This window comes from Nannospalax galili, unplaced genomic scaffold (genome assembly GCF_000622305.1).
Source record: "Nannospalax galili isolate Female #2095 unplaced genomic scaffold, S.galili_v1.0 scaffold945, whole genome shotgun sequence".
Lineage (NCBI taxonomy): Eukaryota > Metazoa > Chordata > Mammalia > Rodentia > Spalacidae > Nannospalax > Nannospalax galili.
Genome location: NW_008352650.1, coordinates 303,232 through 324,790, shown reverse-complemented (window position 1 = coordinate 324,790; position 21,559 = coordinate 303,232). Strand labels below are relative to the sequence as shown.

Below are 21,559 nucleotides of genomic sequence, written 5' to 3'. Positions count from 1 at the left end.
GGGAGAGAGGGGGAGGGGGGAGGAAGAGGAGCACAAGACCAGTTCCTGAGATGGAGTGGGGTAGTAGACAGGCAGGTCCTTCAAAAGCCCTGGAGTGATCCCCAGCTGACACATCTGCTGGTCAATACCAGGATTCTTAGAAACGAGTCAGGCAGAGCAGGTATGGGGGTAAGGATAGGGGAGGGCTAGATCCCAGCACTGTCCCCAGTTCCCAGAAGGTTGACTGGCAGGAGATACACACCCTAGGTGAGGAGGGGAAGATGAGCCTGAGGAGCTGGGGAGGACAAAGGAGAGACACAGCTGACTGCTTATCTCTCAGGCCCTGTGCAATGGTGGTCCCTGACTTTGAACTGATCTGTGAGATCATGCTGGTGGCCGAGGGCTTCTTGGATGCCCGCCTGCTGGCCCGGAAGTTCATCACACTCTACACCCTGTGCAAAGAGCTGCTCTCAAAGCAGGTGTGTGCTTCCAGTTCCTGGGGCTCCTAGAACATGGGGCACACAGGCCAGCTTTGGGGGACCCCAGAGCCACCCTGGGTCAGACACTGGCCAGGTGGCCAAGGCTTGGGAAGGCACATACATGTCTGTACCCTCCCCACAGGACCATTATGACTGGGGCCTGCGGGCCATCAAATCCGTGCTGGTAGTGGCTGGCTCCCTGAAGAGAGCGGACCCTACCCGAGCAGAGGATCAGGTGCTCATGAGGGCCCTGAGAGACTTCAACATCCCCAAGATTGTGACTGACGACTTGCCGGTGTTTATGGGGCTGATTGGGGACCTCTTCCCTGCCCTGGATGTGCCCCGGAAGCGAGACCTGAATTTTGAGAAGGTCACTGGTTCCCCCTCCACCCACCCCCACCCCCCACTTTGCTTATAACTCCCCTGTCTACCCCAGGTCTCAGTGCTGAGGGTCACATGGAGAGCTGTTTGGGGTCTGGGAGACTGTGGGTTCTGGGTAGCATCAGTGGTAGAATCGCGAGCACACCCAAGCTGAAGGCATCTCGAGCTGTGCCGGAAGCCAGTGTTGACTGCGCCCCACCCTCCCGGCACCCTCCAGATCATCAAGCAGAGCATCATAGAGCTCAGGCTGCAGGCCGAGGACAGCTTTGTGCTGAAGGTGGTGCAGCTGGAGGAGTTACTGCAAGTCCGACACTCGGTGTTTGTCATCGGGAACGCAGGCAGTGGCAAATCCCAGGCACGTTATACCAAAAGTCATTTCCAAAACCAGGTCGCAGGGAAGGTTAGGGGGATAGCTCAGTTGGTAAAGTGTTTGCCTCTCAGGCACAAAGACCTGAGTTTGATCCCCAGTAAAAACCCATAGTGTCATGTGCCTGCTGGCCAGCCCTTCCTGGTCTGCTTGGTGAGCTCTAGACCAATGAGGGACCCTGTCTCTAAAGGAAACGGATGACATTTATGAGGGTGATACCCAAGGTTACCCTCTGGCCTCCACATGCACACACACACGGACACATACATGTGTACTAAAACAAAGACTAGTCACAAGGGAACTCAGCAGCAAGTCATTGTTTAAAAAGCAGGAACTACAAGCACTCAGCTTTCTTTTCAAAAAGATATATATGCGTGTACGTGCGAGCGTGCGCGTGTGTACACAAACTCACACACAGATATCCTCAAGTTCTTAAAATCCATTTCTCTGGGTAGAAGAATTACAGGTAGTTTTCTTCCCTGAATGTTTTTTCAGTGTATTCCTTGTGCATCGAGAACGTACGAAGCCTGTGGTTTTTAGGGTTTTAGTGCAGTCTTGTGTACTCTCTGGGATCTGGGATGCCGACCCACCTGCACTCACCAAGGCAACCTGGCCCAGAGAAGGGATGCTGCAGGAAGTTAACAAAGATTTCTGTCAGGGACCGCATAAAGGGCTGCCCCATGAAAACCGCATGCAGGGCCCTGGGTGCAGGTGCTGTGGATGTCGAGTCACGTGAGTGACGTCCGCCCTTGCCAGGTCCTCAGATCCCTCAACAAGACCTATCAGAGCCTGAAGAGGAAGCCGGTGACTGTGGACCTGGACCCAAAGGCTGTCACCTGTGATGAACTGTTTGGTATCATCAACCCAGCGACCAGGGAGTGGAAAGACGGTAAGGAGCGGGGAGGTAGGGGAGTCGCCTCCCTGACGCTCTCTGGGCTCAGTGCAGTGGCATTTTCTAAGACTCAGCCGTGTACTTAGGCAGGCTCCCTGAGAGGGTGCACAGCCTACATGGGCCCAGGCCAAGAAGGAAAAGGGCTGATCGGTCAGTGCTGGGGCACGCCAGGCACAGTGCACCAGGCAGGGAAGGAGGCTGAGACCAACCCAGCAGGCTAAGGGGAGCCCCCTACCCTGAGGTGGACCCATGGGCTGTACTGAGCGTTGCAGCACCCCCCACCCCGCACCTCTGGTAGTGAAGGTCAGGCCTCTGTCCACCAGGGTCTGGGACAGAAGCCAAGCAAGGCCTTGTTCCCCATGGGAGGCAGCACCCTCCCCTCCTACCTGCCTCCTCTCTCTGGTTGTCCCTCCCCACTCCTGTGTGCGAAAGGCTCACATTTCTACATGGGCACCTCAGTTGTCCCTCGTGAAGAAGCAAGCTCTCTGTGAGTGACAGAGTCTTGACTGTCCAGGGCTTTGTCCCCAAGCCCTCCCCAGTCCTTTTCCATGTGGGACATACGGAGAATGCATCCGTGGGTGAATGAATCAGTGAGTGGAGGGCCACACATAGAGGTGTCGTGCCACCCGAGCTTGCTGATCTCAAAAGACTGAGGCAGGCAGGAGCCACGGAGGGCTCAGTGGTGGGAAGTGGGGCTCAGAAGAGGGCAAGGGTAGGGCTTGGGATAGAAACCTCAAAGAGGGAAGGCTGCCGGTCATCAGGGCAAGAGGGAGGAGGGGAATGAGCCAGCCTCCTCTCTGAGGGAACTGTTGTCCCTCTAAAGTAGGGGACAGGCCACCTCTGAGGGATCGAAAGCCAGACCAAGTTCAGGTTCCTCTGGGGGTAAAGGAGTGAAGGCCCCAGAGTGCCTGTCATACCATTCAGCCCCCTCAGACGTGGGTTCAGGTTCCTCTGGGGGTAAAGGAGTGAAGGCCCCAGAGTGCCTGTCATACCATTCAGCCCCCTCAGACGTGGCCACAAGTGTCACCGGACTGCCTCCTTACAGGTCTGTTCTCAACCATCATGCGGGACCTGGCCAATATCACGCACGATGGTCCCAAATGGATTGTCCTGGATGGGGACATAGACCCCATGTGGATCGAGTCCCTTAACACCGTCATGGATGACAACAAGGTGCATGGCTCCTGGCTTCCCAGCTGTCTCCCCATATCGCCCTCGTGAGAAGGGGCAGTGAGAGGGCAACGCACAGTGCGCACACAGTGCTGGGGGTGGGCAGGGCCCGGGAGGGAGTCTGTTGAAACTAGAACACAAAGACATGAACTGTGGACAGCAGCCACCACAAGACATTCTCCACATAGAAGGCAGATTTGCCTGCGCCTCAGCCTGCCAGTGTTGCTGGGGTAAAGCTCAGGAGCACATTTTCTAACTCACAAGTTGTTTCGGTTAGGTAAAAAGGCCTTTAGAATAGTCTAGAAGCAGTGTAAGAAAATAATTCTCCCCAGCACTCAGGAACCATGAGTTTGTGGCCAGCCTGAGCTGCACAGCGAGACCTTGTCCCAAAAAGAAAAATGAAGGGGCTGGAGAGATGGCTTGGTGGTTAAGAACACTGGGTGTTCTTGCAGAAGACCCAGGTTCGAATCCCAGCACCCACATGGCAGCTGTCCATAACTCCAGTCCCAGGGGATCCGACAGCCTCTTCTGACCTCTACAGGCATTGCCCGACACAGGTGAACTTACATACATGCAGGCAATACACATATATACATAAAGTAATAAATTAAAAAGATTTAAAAAAAAACGAAAAAGGATTTCTCAACTGGGTAGAAGAGGACACAGGAGAATTTCCTTGGCGGGAAGGAAGAGAAAATTTAATGTAACTGTACAGTGCCAGATGGTGTACAGAGCTGTCCACGCTGCCTAGGAGCCAGGCCGGGTGTGGAGGGAGTTGAAAGCAAGGAGGTCCAAGAGATGTAGACAGTCAGTGTGGCGGTATTTACCTCCCTCGGTGACGTCTCACTGGGGCACCACCACTGACCAATGGGCTTGCTCTCCCCTCCTTAGGTCCTCACCCTGGCCAGTAATGAACGAATCCCCTTGAATCGCACCATGAGGCTGGTGTTTGAGATCAGCCACCTGAGGACAGCCACCCCGGCCACCGTTTCCAGGGCCGGCATACTCTACATCAACCCCGCTGATCTTGGGTGGAACCCGTAAGTAGGGTTTGGCCTTTCCTTTCTCACGCTGTGGCAGAGAAAGCGGGCAGCGGCTGTGTCAGGGTGTATGCCTGCATGTCCCCATCCATTCACATAAGTACCACGTGCCATTTCACTTCAGTGTCACAACAGGGAAGGGACGAGACGTGTAAGGAAGGGATGGAGCTACACAGTGACATCACAGCGTGGCAGCTGGTGAAACAGATACAAAAGCTGTGGCTCGGTGCTGGGCAGCGGAGAGGAGAGGCCTACACAGAGAGGCTGTTTGTCTTCCTTCCACCTGAGCAGAAAGAGAGTTCTCAAAAAGGACAGGAGCTGGGTCAGCCTTCTATACGAGAACTGGCACTTGTGGGAAGGCTCCTGGGATGGATGAAGGAACCGTTTGTGACAAGAAGAGGGGTCTCGGCCATGCCCGTGGACAGTGTGTGGCCCACTAGGTGGAAGAGGAAGGCACAGACTTGAGAACAGGTTGAAGTCTTGAGAAATGGCAGACCCGATGTTGATTCTGGGGGCGTGTTTTCCTGCTTGGACACATGGCCAATGGTTGACAGAATAGTAGAAATTCAGGGGACACAGAAATTACAGCCTGGAGCCAATATAGTGAATCAGCTGGAACAGAAATCCCGTGGAGCATTCCAGGAGCCACTGGCTCAGGATGAGCAGCTCAGCTGAAGGTAGCAAGTCACAAGTCCATCTATCCACCCACCATTCACCAGTCCACTTACCTACTCATTCATCCATCCATCTATCCATTCACAGAACCATCAACTCACCCATCCACTCATCCATCCTCCCACTCATCTACCCACCCATCCATCCATCTACCCACCCAGCCACCCACCCATCCATCCATCCACCCACTCATCTACCCACCCATCCATCCATCCACCCACCCAGCCACCCACCCATCCATCCATCCACCCACCCATCCACCTATCTACCCACCCATCCACCCATCCATCCATCCATCCACCCATCCATCCATCCACCCACCTATCTACCCACCCATCCATCCACCCATCCATCCATCCACCCACCCATCTACCTATCTACCCATCCATCCACCCACCTACCCACCCAGCCAGCCAGCCATACACCCACCCATCCATCCATCCACTCATCCATCCATGTATCCAACTGGCCCTTTCTAGATACCTGCTGTGTGTTTTAGACCCTAGAACATTCCATGCTGGGGAAGTGGATTCTCTAGGAAAGGTGTGCTTCAGGATAACAGAAGTTCATTTTCTGGACAAAACTTACAGCTGTGTTGGGAAGGAAGAGTCCAGAACAGATTCCCAGAAGCAGTGGCAGAAAAGACTCTGGGCCAGTGGTGAGACATAGACACCCAGGGAGAAGCTGCAGCAGACGGGAATCTGACAGGATCCCACCTGAGAGACAAGCAAGTTTAAGAAGGACGTTGGCCTGGACCTGGCAGCCGGGTGCCTGTCAGTAACTCAGGATAGAGTGGCACACTGGGGCAGAAGCCACAGAGCGGCCCCAGAACCAAAACTGTCTGGAAGCTCTGCCTCCAAGTGCTTCGGGGGTGCTGCAGCAAGAGACGAGAAGCTTATTCTGTCAAGTTGAGAACCAGGCTTGCGCACAAGGACCAAACCTGGGGGTATCCAGGTGCATGCCTGTCTATGGGTGGAGAGAAGAGAGTGGAAGTCCGTGCTTGAGGCTCCTTGTTCCTTCTGCAGTAAGTGTCTGCTGGGAGGAAGGCATCTGTATAGAGACAGGCAGAGCTGGAGTGTCATGTCTGTTAGCCACAGGTGGTTGGGAGCCACCAGGAGCTGGCAGAGGCTGAGACCAATCCTGCCCCACAGCCCTCCCTCAGGCTTCATGGTCTGGGCTCAGCGCAATTCAGGAGACCCTCCTCTGGAGACCCTTACCTTAACTGTACCCATACGGGCCCCTGCTCTATGTGAGGCCACATTCTGAGTGTCTGGGTGAATGGTGTGGCTGCCATTCTGCCCTCTGCAACAGGCTGAGCTTTCAGGATGAACAGAAAGCAGGACATAGAGACTGAAAGGAGCCTGGGTAGGAGCTGCTGAACTGCAGGGAGACAGAAGATGAAGACTTGTGGGGCACACAGGAGGACAGGAGATGGCGGATCACAGGCCACATGGGGGTACAAAAGGAGACAGGGTCATGGGGCACAGCCATAGTGGCAGTCAGGAGAGAGCCAGAGGTAAATTTGGTGAGGGCAGAGGCAGGAACTGGACACACTCCCCGAGTGCCCCAGGAGAAGCAGGACAGGAAGTTCTGCTGGAGGGAAAAAGAAACAAGTTGAAGTCAGTCAGGAGCAGCAGCCCTCTGGCAGGTGGCCGCACTGGAGGCTGGAGAAGCCCCCCAGCCCACGGGAACATAGAACCAATGCTGTGCCTCTGCTGCCTCTGAGAATGTGCTGGAAGTGCCTGGACCTGTTGGGAAGGTGGACCCAATGCCCCCAAGTGTGTCTGCCTGGGTCTGTGCACAGATGGAAGCCAGCGCGCTTCAGACAGGATTCAGCTCAGACAGCAAAGCAGCAGCCTGAGTCCCTGCACCTTGGGCCACCCTGCTGAGGACCACCTGCACCTGGAGTTCACATCCGTGGTGCATCCCACATGGAGACCCCGTGTTCTGTTTGGAGACATTGTTGGTTTGAAGGTTGCTCTACCGTGCTGGTAAGCAGGTGCCATGGGCCCTGCCCTAAGTCTCTGTCTTCTGTCCCACAGCAGAGCAGGAAGGAAGCAGAGCTTCCAGAATGCTCTTGGGGAGGCCCGTGGGTCCCGGCTGTGGACGGCCACCTCGCTGTGTTTGGAAATGTGAGCTTCCTGCCATTACCTCGGGCATCCTGGCAATGACGCACACTCCAAGCTCGCTGATCCTCAAGGGAGACTGGCACTATTTTTATTTCCAGCAGACTCTCCTCTGGCACTCACCATGGACCAGGTTCCCTTCTATGAGCTTTAAAAAGAGCCCACACCGGCCTCGGAAATGGAGGTGACATAAACACAACCCAGCTTAGAGATGCAAGTCTAGGATCCAGGGATGTGGAGTGACTTGCCTCAGGTAGCTGCTGGCCATGGTCCACCATGCAAGCCCAGGTAGCCAGCTCAGCTTCCCTGCCCCTCGCCACCACCATGCCAGGGCATGATATCATGCCACACAATCCAGAGTGGCCCCCAAGAGTCGCCTAGTGTGTGGACTGAGACTCTTCCATTGAATGTGTTAAATCCAACTCCAGCTCACTGAAACCAGATCTCTGTCTACATATACATGTATGGATGTATGCATGCACACACACGTGGACTCAGGTCAAGGCACAGTTGGATGCAGAGGTTGGAATGACATCATGGGGCAGCCCAGCTCCTCTCCTCTTCTCTCTTCAAGCCTCAGTTTTTCCCTCACCCCGATAACGATATGAGATCTTTTCCTTCTTCTCCTATCCCACAGCCCTTCATATTAGCGTCAACTGGGAGCAGATGTTTCCTGGGTGGCAGCGGGAGTGACCCCCAAGGGTCTGGGGGTGCAGCTCAGCTGGCACAGTGCTTGCCTGGTCTGCACAAAGCCCTGGGTTCCGTCCCTAGCATCAACCGAACATGGTGTTGCATGCCTGTAATCCCAGAACTTGGGAAGTGAAGATGGGAGGATGAGTTCAAAGCCATCCTTAGATACAAAGTGAATTTGACGGCAGCCTGGAGTACGAGACACAGAATCAAAAAAAAAAAGTGGGGACTGGAGAGGTGGCTCAGTGGTTAAGTGCGCTGGCTGCTCTTGCAGAAGACCCAGGTTCAGTTCCCAGTTCCAGGGGCTCTGAAGCCCTCTTCTGGCCTCTCTGGGCATTGTAGGCGTGTGGTGCACCTATATACAGGCAGTCAAAACTCTTACAGAAAATAAACATTCTTTAAAGGTTCCCAGGTGTTCTGGGCTTATAGATCCCCAGGGCCGGCAACCGAGAGAAAGATCACAGTCCTCACAAGCCCCGCATCCCCATCAGATCCTCTCAGGATCTGCAGACAGCCTGGACGGGGCCCTCATTTGGCACTGTCACACGGGAGACTGAGTCACATTTCCAACACTGCGGCCACCCACTGGTTACTCAAGCGAGGCAGAAAGTGCTTGCTACCGGGAGGGGCTCAAAGCGGTCACCGGCCCCTCTCCCCAGAGTGGTGAGCAGCTGGATCGAGAGGCGCACGGTGCAGTCGGAGAAGGCCAACCTGACCATCCTTTTCGACAAGTACCTGCCCACATGCCTGGACAAGCTGCGCTTTGGATTTAAGAGGATCACTCCAGTGCCTGAGATCACTGTGATTCAGACCATCCTGTACCTGCTGGAGTGCCTGCTCACGGAGAAGAACGCTCCTCCCGACTCCCCCAAGGAGCTCTACGAGCTCTACTTTGTCTTCGCCTGCTTCTGGGCTTTTGGTGGCTCCATGTTCCAGGACCAGGTGACAGGTGCCCTGGGGACCCAGCCACCTGGATGGTGGCTCACCTGCAGCCCGCTTAGCTGGGCCCTTTGCTGCTTCTTACTTTCTTATTTTGTTTTTAAACAGCTCATTGATTATCGGGTTGAGTTCAGCAAGTGGTGGATCAATGAATTTAAAACCATCAAGTTGCCTTCGCAGGGGACCATTTTTGACTACTACATTGACCCAGAAAGTAAAAAGTTCCTGCCGTGGACGGACAAAGTGCCTGCTTTCCAACTGGACCCTGACGTCCCACTGCAGGTAACCTTTCCAGAAGTGGCAGGGAGTGCGGTTCAGTGTCCCACCCACTCTAGCCTGGGCGGCCTGTCCATATGCAAGCCATCTTCAACAGCAGCATCCTTTAGCGATGGTGGGGATTTAGAAAGCCCCTGAGAACTGCACACCTGGCGCCAACCGCCAGGTGGAACTGGGTGGGTTGTCTGAGAGCCCCTCCCCTTCCAACACCCCCCGCCAACACACACACACTCCCAGGCCTCTCTAGTCCACACCACGGAGACCATACGCATCCGGTACTTCATGGATCTGCTCATGGAGAAGTCCTGGCCTGTGATGCTGGTGGGGAACGCCGGCACCGGCAAGTCGGTGCTGATGGAGGACAAACTGGAGAACCTCAGCACCGATGACTACTTGGTGCAGGCCATACCCTTCAATTTCTACACGACCTCTGCCATGCTGCAGGGTGAGATGGGATGGGCTCCATCCTCATACCTCCCTAACCCCATTTCCTGTCACCCCCACCGCTGCAGGCTTGGGGACCACTAGCCTTTCCCCCATGGAGGCACCTGTGCAGTAGCCAAGGCCCCTCCAAGTACCCCAGGCAGATGCTGCAGTGGTGGGCACCGAGGGTCCCGCTGAAAATATGTCAGACCGGTGGGGTAGCACCTAGGCTGACCCAGAGCAAAGTTCCCGCCCCTCAGCCTCTGGTGTTTACTCTGAAGCTGTCCATGGTAGAGGCCTGCTTCCCACAATACCCCTAAGGGTCTCTCCCTGGGACAGGCACATCCTGTGAACCTGCTTCCCTGCCTCTGACCCCATCCCCATCCCCACAGCCCACAGCCTTGCCCTATCTACCAGGTATTGGCTTAGGATGTGTGGGTGGTAGATGACCTCCTACCCTCCCCAGGGGTGCTGGAGAAGCCTCTAGAAAAGAAGTCGGGGAGGAACTATGGGCCCCCGGGCACCAAGAAGCTCATCTACTTCATTGATGACATGAACATGCCCGAAGTGGACAAATATGGGACAGTGGCCCCTCACACCCTCATCCGCCAGCACATGGACCATGGACACTGGTGAGGGCCATGAATGGGCTAAAAGTTGTGGGGGCTTCCTTTTTTATTAAAATATTTTATCTATTATTTTAATTTTATGTGTATGAATGTGTTGTCTGCATGTGTGTAAGTGCACCCATGTCATACAATGCCCACGGTGGTCAGAAGAGGGCATTGACCCCTGGAACTGAAGTTATGAATGGTTGTTAGCTGCCATGTGGGTGCTGGGAATGAAACCTGGGTCCTCTGCAAGAGCAGCCCGCACTTTTAACAGCTAAGCCCCGGATGTCTGCCTCTTAAAGTGACAAGCAGTCCAGGCCAAAGTCGGGAGGAGTTGAGATCATAGGAACCCCAGAAGTCAGTCACTTAGTGGGTTTTCAGAGTTCCCCACAATTGCCAAGAAATGGAACAGGAGAGCCAGGCTGACTGCTCCAGGTCATGGCCCTAACAAGGGACTATCCCAAAATACCTGATGCCACAGCCAGGGCCAGGACACCCTGAGGCTGTATGTGGGAACAGCTAGCTAGCTCAGCCCAGCCAAAGTAATGGCTACATGCAGGGGCCCTCTAGAGGGTACCACGCCTTTGAGAAAGGGAGAGAGGTGTGGGACAGGGAGTGGAGGCAGGGAAGTAATGACGGTGCCCCCAGGTGGCCTTGGCCCAACCCCCACACAGGGCCCTGCTGAGCCCCCCACGAGGCTTCCCAGGGTCAAACACTCCAGGAGGATTCGCCAAGACCCTTGTGCTTTCTCCCCTAAATAGACCCTCCCACTTGTTAACCTCCAGCTACAGCCAGACCCATAGCTGCCCTCAGTTTGCCCTGAAGAAGCCTCAGAAATGAAGTGGGGGGGCAGATTTGGGTTTTCCAAAGATCCAATAGAAGCCAGCAAGAGGGTTTAGTGTGCTGCCAAGGTTAACGATGTGAGTTTGATCCCAGGGATCCACATGATGGAAAGAGAGAACTGACTCTGTATTCTGCACACACACACACACACACACACACAGACTTAGACACACACAGACACACACACACACACAGACTTAGACACACACACACAGACACACACACACATACACACACACAGACACATACACACACACAGACACACACAGACACACACACACAGACACAGACAGACACACACACACAGACACACACACACACACAGACTTAGACACACACAGACACACACACACACAGACTTAGACACACACAGACACACACACACACAGACTTAGACACACACAGACACACACACACACAGACTTAGACACACACAGACACACACACACACAGACTTAGACACACACAGACACACACACACACAGACTTAGACACACACAGACACACACACACACAGACTTAGACACACACAGACACACACACACACAGACTTAGACACACACAGACACATACACACACACAGACACACACACACACACAGACTTAGACACACACATACACACACACAGACACACACAGACACACACACAGACAGACATACACATACAGACACACACAGACACACACACAGACACACAGACACACACACACATACACACATAGACACACACATACAGACACACATACACACAGACAGACACACACACACATACACACACAGACACACATACACACACACAAATAAATAAATAAATGTAACAGGATCTATGTAGGTGACAGCAGGGACAAAGGGCCCCCTACTGTGGGCGTGTTAGGAACTTATCTGGGTCAGTGCAGAAGGGTGCCTGACCCAGAGACACTGAAGGGTGCAGGGACATTGGAGTGCAGGCCTACAGGCTAGAGGTCAATCTCCAGGAGCCTAGGAAATGGAGGAGGTTGGGGCGAGGGGTTGGGGGGCGTTGGGGGGGTCGTCTCAGAGAAAAGTTTCCAATGGCAAAATTAAAGGCAAAAAAAAATTGCTGCCATGGTTTATATCAGAGTTAGAGAATTCTGTATGACAGGAGATACCGTAGGCAGGCATAATAGTCACCAGATGGGAGAACTGTGTACAATGGACGGAAGATTAATGTCTGGAACATGCCAGTAATTCCTGGCGGTTATCAAGAGGCAGTGGCCACAGGAAGGGAAGGAAAGCAGGAAAGTCACAAGTGTGACCCTGTCCCAACATCGCAGAGCGCCCGGCTCCCTTGATAATAAGCAGAGTGAGTGTCTGGAGATGTGGCACGGTGGGCGGTATGCCTGCCTAGCATGCACAAGGCCCTGGGTTCATCTTCAAGTACCACATAAACCAAGGTTAGTGGTGCACACTTGTAATCCCAGTATTCAGGAAGTTTAGGCAAGAAAATCAGAAGTTCAAGGTCACCCTCAGCTACGTAGGGAGTTAGTGACCAGCCTAGGATACATGAGACCCTACCTCAAAAAAGCACAAAAAATAGGTCAGGCTCACACCTTTAGTGCCAGCACTCGGGAGGCAGAGGCAGGCAGATCTCTGTGAGTTCAAGGCCGGCCTGGTCTGCATAGCTAGTTCCAGGCCAGCTGAGGCTACAGGGAGACCCTGTCTCAAAAAAGACCAAAAAAAAAAAAAAAAAAAAACCCACAAAAATTTAGCTGAGTGATCCATAGGATATGGGTATATGGGTATGTTGGCACACACATATAATCCTAGCACTCAAGAGGCTGAGGCAGAATTGCCTCTAGTTCAGGGCCAACCTTGGCTAAAGGGGCTTGAGAGATGGCTCAGCAGTTAAGAGAACTTACTGACTGCTATTGCAGAGGACCCAGCTTCGGTTCCCAGCACCAACATGACAGCTAATAGTCATCCATAACTCCAGGTCCAGGGGATCCAACACCCTCTTTTGGCATCTGTGGGCATTGCAAGCATATGGTACACTCACATACATCCATGCAAAACACTTATACACATAAAATTTTAAAATAAATAGTTAAAAAATGCATCTGCCGGGCGTGGCGGCACACGCCTTTAATCCCAGCACTTGGGAGGCAGAGGCCAGTTGATCTCTGTGAGTTCAAGGCTAGCCTGGTCCACATAGTGAGTTCAGGACAGCTGGGGCAACAGGGAGACCCTGTCTCAAAAAGACCAAAAAAAAAAAAAAAAAAACCAAAAAAATGCACACAGTAGGGGCCGGAGAGAGGACTCAGTGGTTAAGAGCACTGACTGCTGTTACAGAGGACCTGGGTTCGATTCCCAGCACCCATATGGTGGCTAACATCCAACTATCTATAACTCCAGTTCCAGGGGAATCCGATGCCCTCTTCTGACCTCCATGGGCATTGCACGGCACAGGTGCAGTTACATACATGCAAGCTATACACTCATACACATACAATAAAAATAATGAATAAAATATATTTTTTTAAATGTACAGGGTATTCCTGGGGCAGGAAGCATATTCGGCTAGCAGGTGCCCTTGCCTGCCCTGGCTCCTGCACCCTCATAGTGACCTCACACACAGGTGGGAGTATCAAGGTGCCAAGCAGTTAGCCAGCCCAATAGGACCCACTGCTTTCCAGGGAGAGCTGGACTTTAAGCCCCACTATGCTCAAAGATGCTCTGCCTCCGTTTCAAAGTGTCCCTCGACACTGAAGTACAGTGGTTCTGTGCTACTGCAGTGTTGTGGTTTCCTTCTTTACCCACATGCAGGGCACTCAAGGGGAGGAAGACTCCTCAGCCCTGTGGCACAGTGTTTATGCTGGTTGCTCTGACGCAGGTATGACAGACAGAAACTGACGTTAAGGGATGTCCACAACTGTCAGTATGTGGCTTGTATGAACCCCACGTCTGGCTCCTTCACCATTGACCCCAGGCTTCAGGTAAGCAACAGTCAAACACTCCCGTCAGCTGCTCTGGGCTGTGGCCAGATTTGACAAATGATACAGCCTTGGTTTGGGGGTGTTAGAGCCTTGAGCTGGAATGCTCCAGAGAACTCTCCATGCTTTTCCATGTGAGGAAATTGAGGGGAGCCAAACAGCCCTCCTCAGAGATGCCAGATTTACTAAGTGAAAATTCAGACGTGCCAGGTATGGTGTGCACACCTGTAATCCTAGCACTTGGGATGTATCAGCAGAAAGGTCATGAGTTCAAGGCTAGCACGGGCTATATTGGAAGGCCTGGTCTTAGGACTGTTAAGATTGGGAGTGTAGCTCAAAAGGCCTAGCATGTACAAGGTCCTGGGTTAGATCCCCAGAAAACACACACACACACACACACACACACACACACACACACGCACACACGGCAGACACCCCAGCTATACCTGAATTTCAGATTAACCAGAAATATTTTTAGTATAACTAGGTTCCATATAACATTAAGACAGACTTATGCTCAAAGCAGCATTGCAGGGTATCTGAAATTCAAATTTATTATTATTATCAGATTGTATCTCCAATCATGCTCAGGCAGATGTCCCCTCCAAATTACCAAAGCCAGAGGGACCTGGAACATACATGCAGACCCTTCTCTGAGCCATGCTGGGCCCCTGCGAAGGCTTTCCTTGATGCCATGCAGTACCCATGACTGCCTCACATAGAGTGGGTATTCAATGAGATTTTGCATGCAAGGCAGAAGGAGGAAGACCGTGCATCACAACCACGCCCCCAAAGACTTACAAAAAAGGGTAGACAGGGTCTGGTCTCCCAAAAATGTGGCTTGGCCGCCTACTAGTCCCCCAGAGCTGCCTGATGGAAGCTTGTGGTTGCCACACAGCGCCATTTCTGTGTGTTTGCCGTGAGCTTCCCTGGCCAGGACGCCCTCACAACCATCTACAACACGATCCTGGCACAGCACCTGTCCTACCGCTCGGCCCCCCTGGTGATCCAGAGAATGAGCAACCATCTGGTGGCCGCGGCACTGGGTAAGCTGGAGTTGCCTCCTCTCGCCTGTTGGTAAAACCTGTTTTATGGGCTGGCAGGTCTTCCTCTTTTCCCCTAGTAAATATTTTATTTATACTTTGGAATCAATATTTTCAAAATGATGCTGTGTCTCAGCTAGAGCTATGTAAAATCCAATTGCTGGGGGGAGGTGGGGATAGATGGTTGAGCAATGCAGTGCACAAGGGTGATTTACAATACCAGCAAATGCCCACCCTCCTTGGAAAGCTGTGCAGATTTCTTAGTTAAATTGTCACCATTTCATAGTCCATTTGCTTTAGAAACTTTAAGCCCTGCACTTCCTGAGGCCATTAAACATCCATGGAATCGATGTACATTTTTCCTCTAACAGCCTTGCATCAGAAAATCACAGCAACGTTTCTTCCCACGGCCATTAAGTTTCATTACGTCTTCAACCTCAGGGACCTCTCCAATATCTTCCAGGTACTGCTCTATAGCTTTTTCTCACGCTGCCTGCGTCCACCTCCCTGGCCCATGGGTGTGCTCTCCCTCTGCAGTGCTCAGGAGAGAAAGCAAAACGACTGTGGACTCAGGGTGATGGTGGTGGTGGTGACACTGGTGATGGTGATGATGGTGACGGAGCTGGTAATGGTGATGATAGTAGGGTTGACGATGGTGATGGTGATGATGTGGTGGGATTGACAGTGGTAATGATGGTGACGATGTGGTTAATGGTGGTGATGGGTTTGATGATGGTGGTGATGGTGATGATGGTGATAATGGTATTGATGGTAGTGATGGTGATGATAATGATGTGATGGTGTTTGTGGTAGTGGTGCTGATGGTGATAATGGTGATGATGGTACTAATGATGGTGGTGATGGTGGTGATGATGATAGTGGTGGGGTTGATGATGGTGGTGATGGTAATGATGGTGGTGAGACTGGTGATGATGGTATTGATGGCAGTGATGGTGGTGATGATGATGTGGTGGTGGTGGTACTGATGGTGATGGTGGTGGTGATGGTGATGATGATGATGGTAGTGATGGTGGTGGTGGGGTTGTGATGGTGATGGTAGTGATGGTGATGGTGGTACTGATGGTAGTGATGGTGGTAATGATGTGACGGTAGTGGTGGTAGTGGTACTGATGGTGATGTTGGTGATGATAGTGGTGATGATGGTAATGGTAATGATGATGGTAGTGAGGGTGGTGGTGGGGTTGAGATAATGGTGATGTTGATGGAGGTAGTGACAGTGATGATGGTGGTGATGGTGGAGATGGCAGTGAGGCTAGTGATGATGGTGATGATTGTGAGGATGTCATGTGATGACTGTGACGATGATGATGGTGACGGTAAGGCTGAAGATGGTGATGAGTGTGATGATGGTGACGTGATAATGACAATCATGTTTCTTCTCGTGCGATGACTTCTTAGTCTGAATCAGGCATTATGCTTAGTCAATTATACATACATTTACTGCTCCAAACTATAAAGCTGGGTCTCATATCCCTATTTTGCAGATGGGAAATCTGAAGCTCAGGGAGGTTAGGTTGGTCTGGTCCCCTCACACTTGAACTGCACAAAGGCCCCTCGCATACACGTACACACACCCCCCCACCCCATTGCCCTGTAGTGGTAATCCCAACACACAGCACAGTATGCCCTGTTTCCCTCTCCTGATTACATCTCCCTTGGAATTCACACTCCATAAATGCAGAGTCTATCTTGTTGTCACTGTAATCCTGGAGCCCAAAGAGTACCTGCAGCCTCTCAGCCAGCACCTGCCAACCCTGTCTGTATTTACCCAGGCTAGACCCATAACACCTGCTGCAGAGCCCAAGTTGTGGCCTTTGAAAATCTAGTCCTTAATCTATGGGCATAATGATGAATTAATTATTATTAAATAATCTATGGAAGCCGGGCATGGTGGCGCACACCTTTAATCCCAGCATTCGGGAGGCAGAGGCAGGCGGATCTCTGAGTTCGAGGCCAGCCTGGTCTACATAGTGAGTTCCAGGACAGCTGGGGCTACAGGGAGACCCTGTCTCAAAAAGACAAAAATAAGATAAAAATAAATACTCTATGGACTCACCTTGAATGAGTCCAGCATCACCTGACCATCTGGTCCCCCAAGAGTCACCACTGTATCCCTTCTTCACTGTGTGGGAGGAAACTCCCCATTCCTCTCAGGACACAGACCCCTCCTCCAGCCTCTGATCTGTGTGTGACCTCAGCAGTGAGTAGCTCCCCTGGCCCTGAGTAGAAGTCATGCTAACTTCACAGATCACGCCCTAGGGAGGCAACTGCCTCCATGTTCCATCCATGTACGGTACTTGGCTTGCCCTCCCAGCACACCCAGGGCTGCTGACAGACCAGAGTGGGAGCAGTGCTGACCGTGCATTATGTATCTGGGCAGGGCCTCTTGTTCTCTACGGCAGAAAGTCTGAAAACCCCCCTGGACATCGTCCGCCTTTGGCTGCATGAGGCTGAGCGGGTATATGGGGACAAGATGGTTGATGAGAAAGACCAGGAGACGTTACGCAGGCTCACCATCACTTCCACCAAGAAATTCTTTGGTGTAAGTCAAGTCACCGATCGAGACTCCAGAGGGTCACGTGTCTGGGGCCAAGGATGCCCACAGCCTCTGGCACAACCCTTTGGAGGAGATGAGAAGACCTATGTTTTGACTCCAACATGTGGCTGTGGATTCAGTAAGAAACAGTTGGCCGCTCAGGGAGTGATGACCCCCTGGCCTCTACTCGGAGTGGGCAGGGCCACCTTGGTCTTTGTTGTCTGATGACAAGTCCTCTATGCAGTCCCATATTGTGAACCATCCCATGGGAGGGGGGTCCCCAGAAGTGTGTAGGGACTGACAGCAGCCATGGTTTGAGTGGTTGGAGATGGCCTAGCATCCTAGGGGCCTCATAGGACCACCTTGACAAGGTGTTATCCCTGGTGGCAAAAAGAATCAAAGTATCTCATGATTAACCCTAGGAACTTGGTGAGGAACACTTATTTGCCAAACCGAACATCTTCTGCCACTTTGCTCAAGGGATCGGTGACCCCAAGTACTTGGCTGTCTTGGATGTGACCTACCTGAACAGGCTTCTTGTCGATGTCCTAGACAGTTATAATGAAGTCAATGCAGTCATGAACTTGGTAAGTGGCACTGGAGCTGACGGTCCAGACAAGGGTCCAGGCAGAACTCCGTCCTGAATCATTGTACAGCAGCAGCCCCTTATCTGTGGGGGACGCCTTCCAAGGCCCCTGGTGGAAACCCCAAATTACTATGTTGTTTCCTACACATGTATGTACCTGTGATAAAGTATCATTTATAAATTCCTCACATTTGAAACCTCAGCTAAGTGGAAGACACATGTCATCAAGACCTACCAGGGATTAGCCAGGCCTGTGCTCTCCACATGGGTGACCTCCTCTCCATAGGGGTGACCCTGTGACCTTGGTGAGAACCTATACTCTCCATAGGGATGACCCCAGGAACTTAGAAAAGGCCTGTGTTCTCCACACGGGTGACCCCAGTATCCCTCTGGCCTCTCCAGGTGCTGTTTGAGGATGCCGTGGCGCATATCTGCAGGATCAACCGCATCCTGGAGTCACCTCGAGGGAATGCCTTGTTGGTGGGCGTGGGGGGCAGCGGGAAACAGAGCCTGTCACGCTTGGCCGCCTACATCAGTGCTCTGGACGTGTTCCAGATCACCCTCAAGAAGGGCTATGGGGTCGTAGATCTCAAGGTGAGGAGTGTCCAAGGGAGGCAGACCAAGAGCCCACCCCCACCCCTTCGCAAAGTGAAGCCAGCCAAGAGAGACACAGGATGTCACCTCTGTCCTCATCTTTATCTTAGAAAGAAAAAACTAGGACACACAATCACTGGTGTGAGCACCCATGAAAGGGCAAGCTAGCCTGCGTCAGTTACCGAGTGACTTGCGTCATGAAGTCAGCAGGGGTTGGCGGGGAAAAGGGTTAGACCCCTGCCCTTGGTCACTGGGTATTCTAAACTGTCCCAAGTTCTTCAAATTAAAGAATTCAGTCATTGCCAGGTCTCTTGCTACATGCCAGAGCCTGGGGCTGATGGCTCATTTTGAATTAACCGAGTGGACTTTAGAGCAGCGTCTCCCGTGCCCCAGACACACTACTGAGGCTTTCTATCGATTCCTCCTTCCTGAACATTTGCTTTCCCAGGGAGCGTGTGCTAGTCAAACACGATTAAGCCAGAACCAAGTCATCAGAGTGCTGGGAAGAGTCTGCAATTGATCAGGGCATACTGCCAGTCATATCTGCATCTGTGCTGAGGTTGCCTCTGCAGGGCCTGGGTGATGCCAGACCTGCCCAGGGAGCCTGTAAGGGGACCCTCCCCACAACACATGGCTCTACAGCAGTCCCTGGCCTGGCTGATTGAGTGGGGCACATCTGGAGCCTGCACAGCTCAGTGCCTGTGACGATAGCAGTGTCTAGACTCAATAGCGTTCTTTTACTTGTGGGTATCAGCCACAGCAGCTCTCTGACCCATTCTTGGGGGATCCGTGAGCCCCCGGCCATGGTAAAGTAGCTGCACACTGATCATCTGTTGTTTGTCAGGCAGCTTCTGTAGAAGGGTGGAGAAAAGATGAGGGAACTCCACGTCCTAGAGGAGCGCCGGCTCCCAAGCATCATTGTTGTCTAACGATGGTGTTACACGGCACATGCACATTCAGGATGCTTTACCACCGTTCTGTAAAGTAAGTCCCCGAGGAGGCGAGCACCTGCCGGAAGTTAGGGATGCGAGAGAAGGCTCGGGAACTGACCCGGAAGCACTTAGGGCGTCACGTGGAAATCATTCATCTTGGTCCCAAGAAACACGTGTGAACACGAGAGAGGCTGGCCTGCCGTGTTCCAGGACAAAGGAGAGTCGTGGGAGAGTGAGTGACAGAGGGGTGGCCCTTGGGGAGGTGTGGCAGGCACGCTGAAGATGGCCTCACACGTGGTCCTGGTCCGCGCGGGGTTCACGAGTGCCCCGGAGGGTCGGGTGGGCTCAGCAGCACTGGAGGGCAGGGTGGAAGTGGGCAAGGAACTCTGGTGCCAGGACGAGCCGCCGAGATGACGCTGCGAACAGAGTCCACGGAGCTCCAGCGTGCGATCGTGCAGGACAAGACGCTGGCAGAGCATCAGTTTGCAGCTCAGACCTCAGGACAGAGGGCTTGGCCCCAAGGTCAGAGCTGCAGAGGTTCCGGGGAGATCTCAGTGGAAAACAAAAACCTTGTATGGTCTCGGTCAACGCAGGGTCTCCAGGGCACCTGGGAAGTGGCCAGAGAGCCCCAGTGGATCCAAGGGAGACGGTTCCTCCCAGCTGCCTTCCCAGGCTGCTTGGCCCAAAGGCTTTTCCAAAATATACCGTTCTGGCGGTAGCTTTACCCTAAGAGGCGGGAGTCCCTGCCTTCTCCAGTCACCCAGGTTTAAAGCCTGCGCTTGGTGGAACCTGACCTCCACAGCTGTCAAGGCACCGCAGGGCTATGGGCAGCCCTGCCAGAAGCTGTCTGGAAGCGTCTGCCGCCCTTCCTGCTGCTTGGTGTAGGTGACGAATTCGTCACTTGTCCCTGAGCCCGGATTTGACAGCCTCTATCCAGCATGTTGAGTGATCTGAAAAACAAGAGGTCCTCACTCGTGCCTCAGCGGCCGTCGCAGTGGACTCCCACCTGCAGGCCTGTCCAAGGTCACTCCCCCGCAAGAATTCACCTGTAGCCTCGGCTTTTCTGAATTCAGTGACTCTTGTCAATTTTGAAAAAAAAAATAGCTTGTCAAAAACAGAGTCTGAGGTCTGCTTTGACCAGCATGGACTCGTGAAGAGCCTTGGTGACATTTCTCTGAACTGAGGCACTGGGGTTCGCATCCAAAGGATGAGCTAAGCCATTCAGGGGTCTGTCCCCTAGAGGTCTATTAAACCTTTTAGACAATTACAGAGAACTTCAGGTCTTATTAAAAGTATATTGGGGCCAGGCATGGTGGCACACGCATACAGTCCCATTATTCAGGAGGCGGAGACAGAAGGATCAAGGGTTGTAGTGAGACCCAATCTCAGAAAAAAAGGAGAAAGAAGATGGAGATGTAGCTCAGTAGGACAGCACTCGTCTAACAGGCACAACGCAAGGTCTTGACTTCTATTCCAAGCACTTCAAGAAGGAAAGAAGAGCTGGACGCATGGTGGTGGCGCACGCCTTTAATCCCAGCACTTGGGAGGCAGAGGCAGACAGATCTCTGTGAGTTCAAGGCCAGCCTGGTCTACACAGTGAGTTCCAGGACAGCTGGGGCTACAGGGAGACCCTGTCTCAAAAAGACTAAAAAATATATATATATCCTTGGGGCTGGAGAGATGGCTCAGCAGTTAAGAGGACTGACTGCTCTTGCAGAAGATCCAGGTTTGATTCCCAGCACCGACATGGCAGCTAACAGTGGTCCATAACTCCAGTTCCAGAGGATCTGACACGTCTTCTGACCTCCACGGGCATTTATGACAGAGGTGTACTTACACACATGCAGGCAATACATTCATACACATAAAAATAAAATAATAAAAAATACTAAGAATAAATAGGCCAGTGTGGTGGCGCACGGCTTTAATCCCAGCACTCGGGAGGCAGAGGCAGGCGGATCTCTGTGAGTTCAAGGCCAACCTGGTCTACATAGTGAGTTCCAGGAC

General features: G+C 52.7%; 1 protein-coding gene across 1 annotated transcript in view; it reads left to right on the top strand.

Annotated features, from left to right (window-relative positions):
- Dnah17 (dynein axonemal heavy chain 17) overlaps positions 1–21,559 on the top strand; it is a 137,513-nt gene that overhangs the window by 63,740 nt on the left and 52,214 nt on the right. The window contains exons 32-47 of the mRNA XM_008849677.3: positions 320–458; positions 601–828; positions 1,057–1,194; positions 1,963–2,095; positions 3,144–3,271; positions 4,160–4,308; positions 8,459–8,741; positions 8,847–9,020; positions 9,252–9,459; positions 9,904–10,069; positions 13,741–13,843; positions 14,739–14,886; positions 15,255–15,346; positions 17,285–17,446; positions 17,863–18,027; positions 18,429–18,620. Of these exons, the coding sequence (XP_008847899.1) occupies positions 320–458; positions 601–828; positions 1,057–1,194; positions 1,963–2,095; positions 3,144–3,271; positions 4,160–4,308; positions 8,459–8,741; positions 8,847–9,020; positions 9,252–9,459; positions 9,904–10,069; positions 13,741–13,843; positions 14,739–14,886; positions 15,255–15,346; positions 17,285–17,446; positions 17,863–18,027; positions 18,429–18,620 (2,608 nt within the window). The remainder of the gene's footprint in view (positions 1–319; positions 459–600; positions 829–1,056; positions 1,195–1,962; positions 2,096–3,143; positions 3,272–4,159; positions 4,309–8,458; positions 8,742–8,846; positions 9,021–9,251; positions 9,460–9,903; positions 10,070–13,740; positions 13,844–14,738; positions 14,887–15,254; positions 15,347–17,284; positions 17,447–17,862; positions 18,028–18,428; positions 18,621–21,559) is intronic.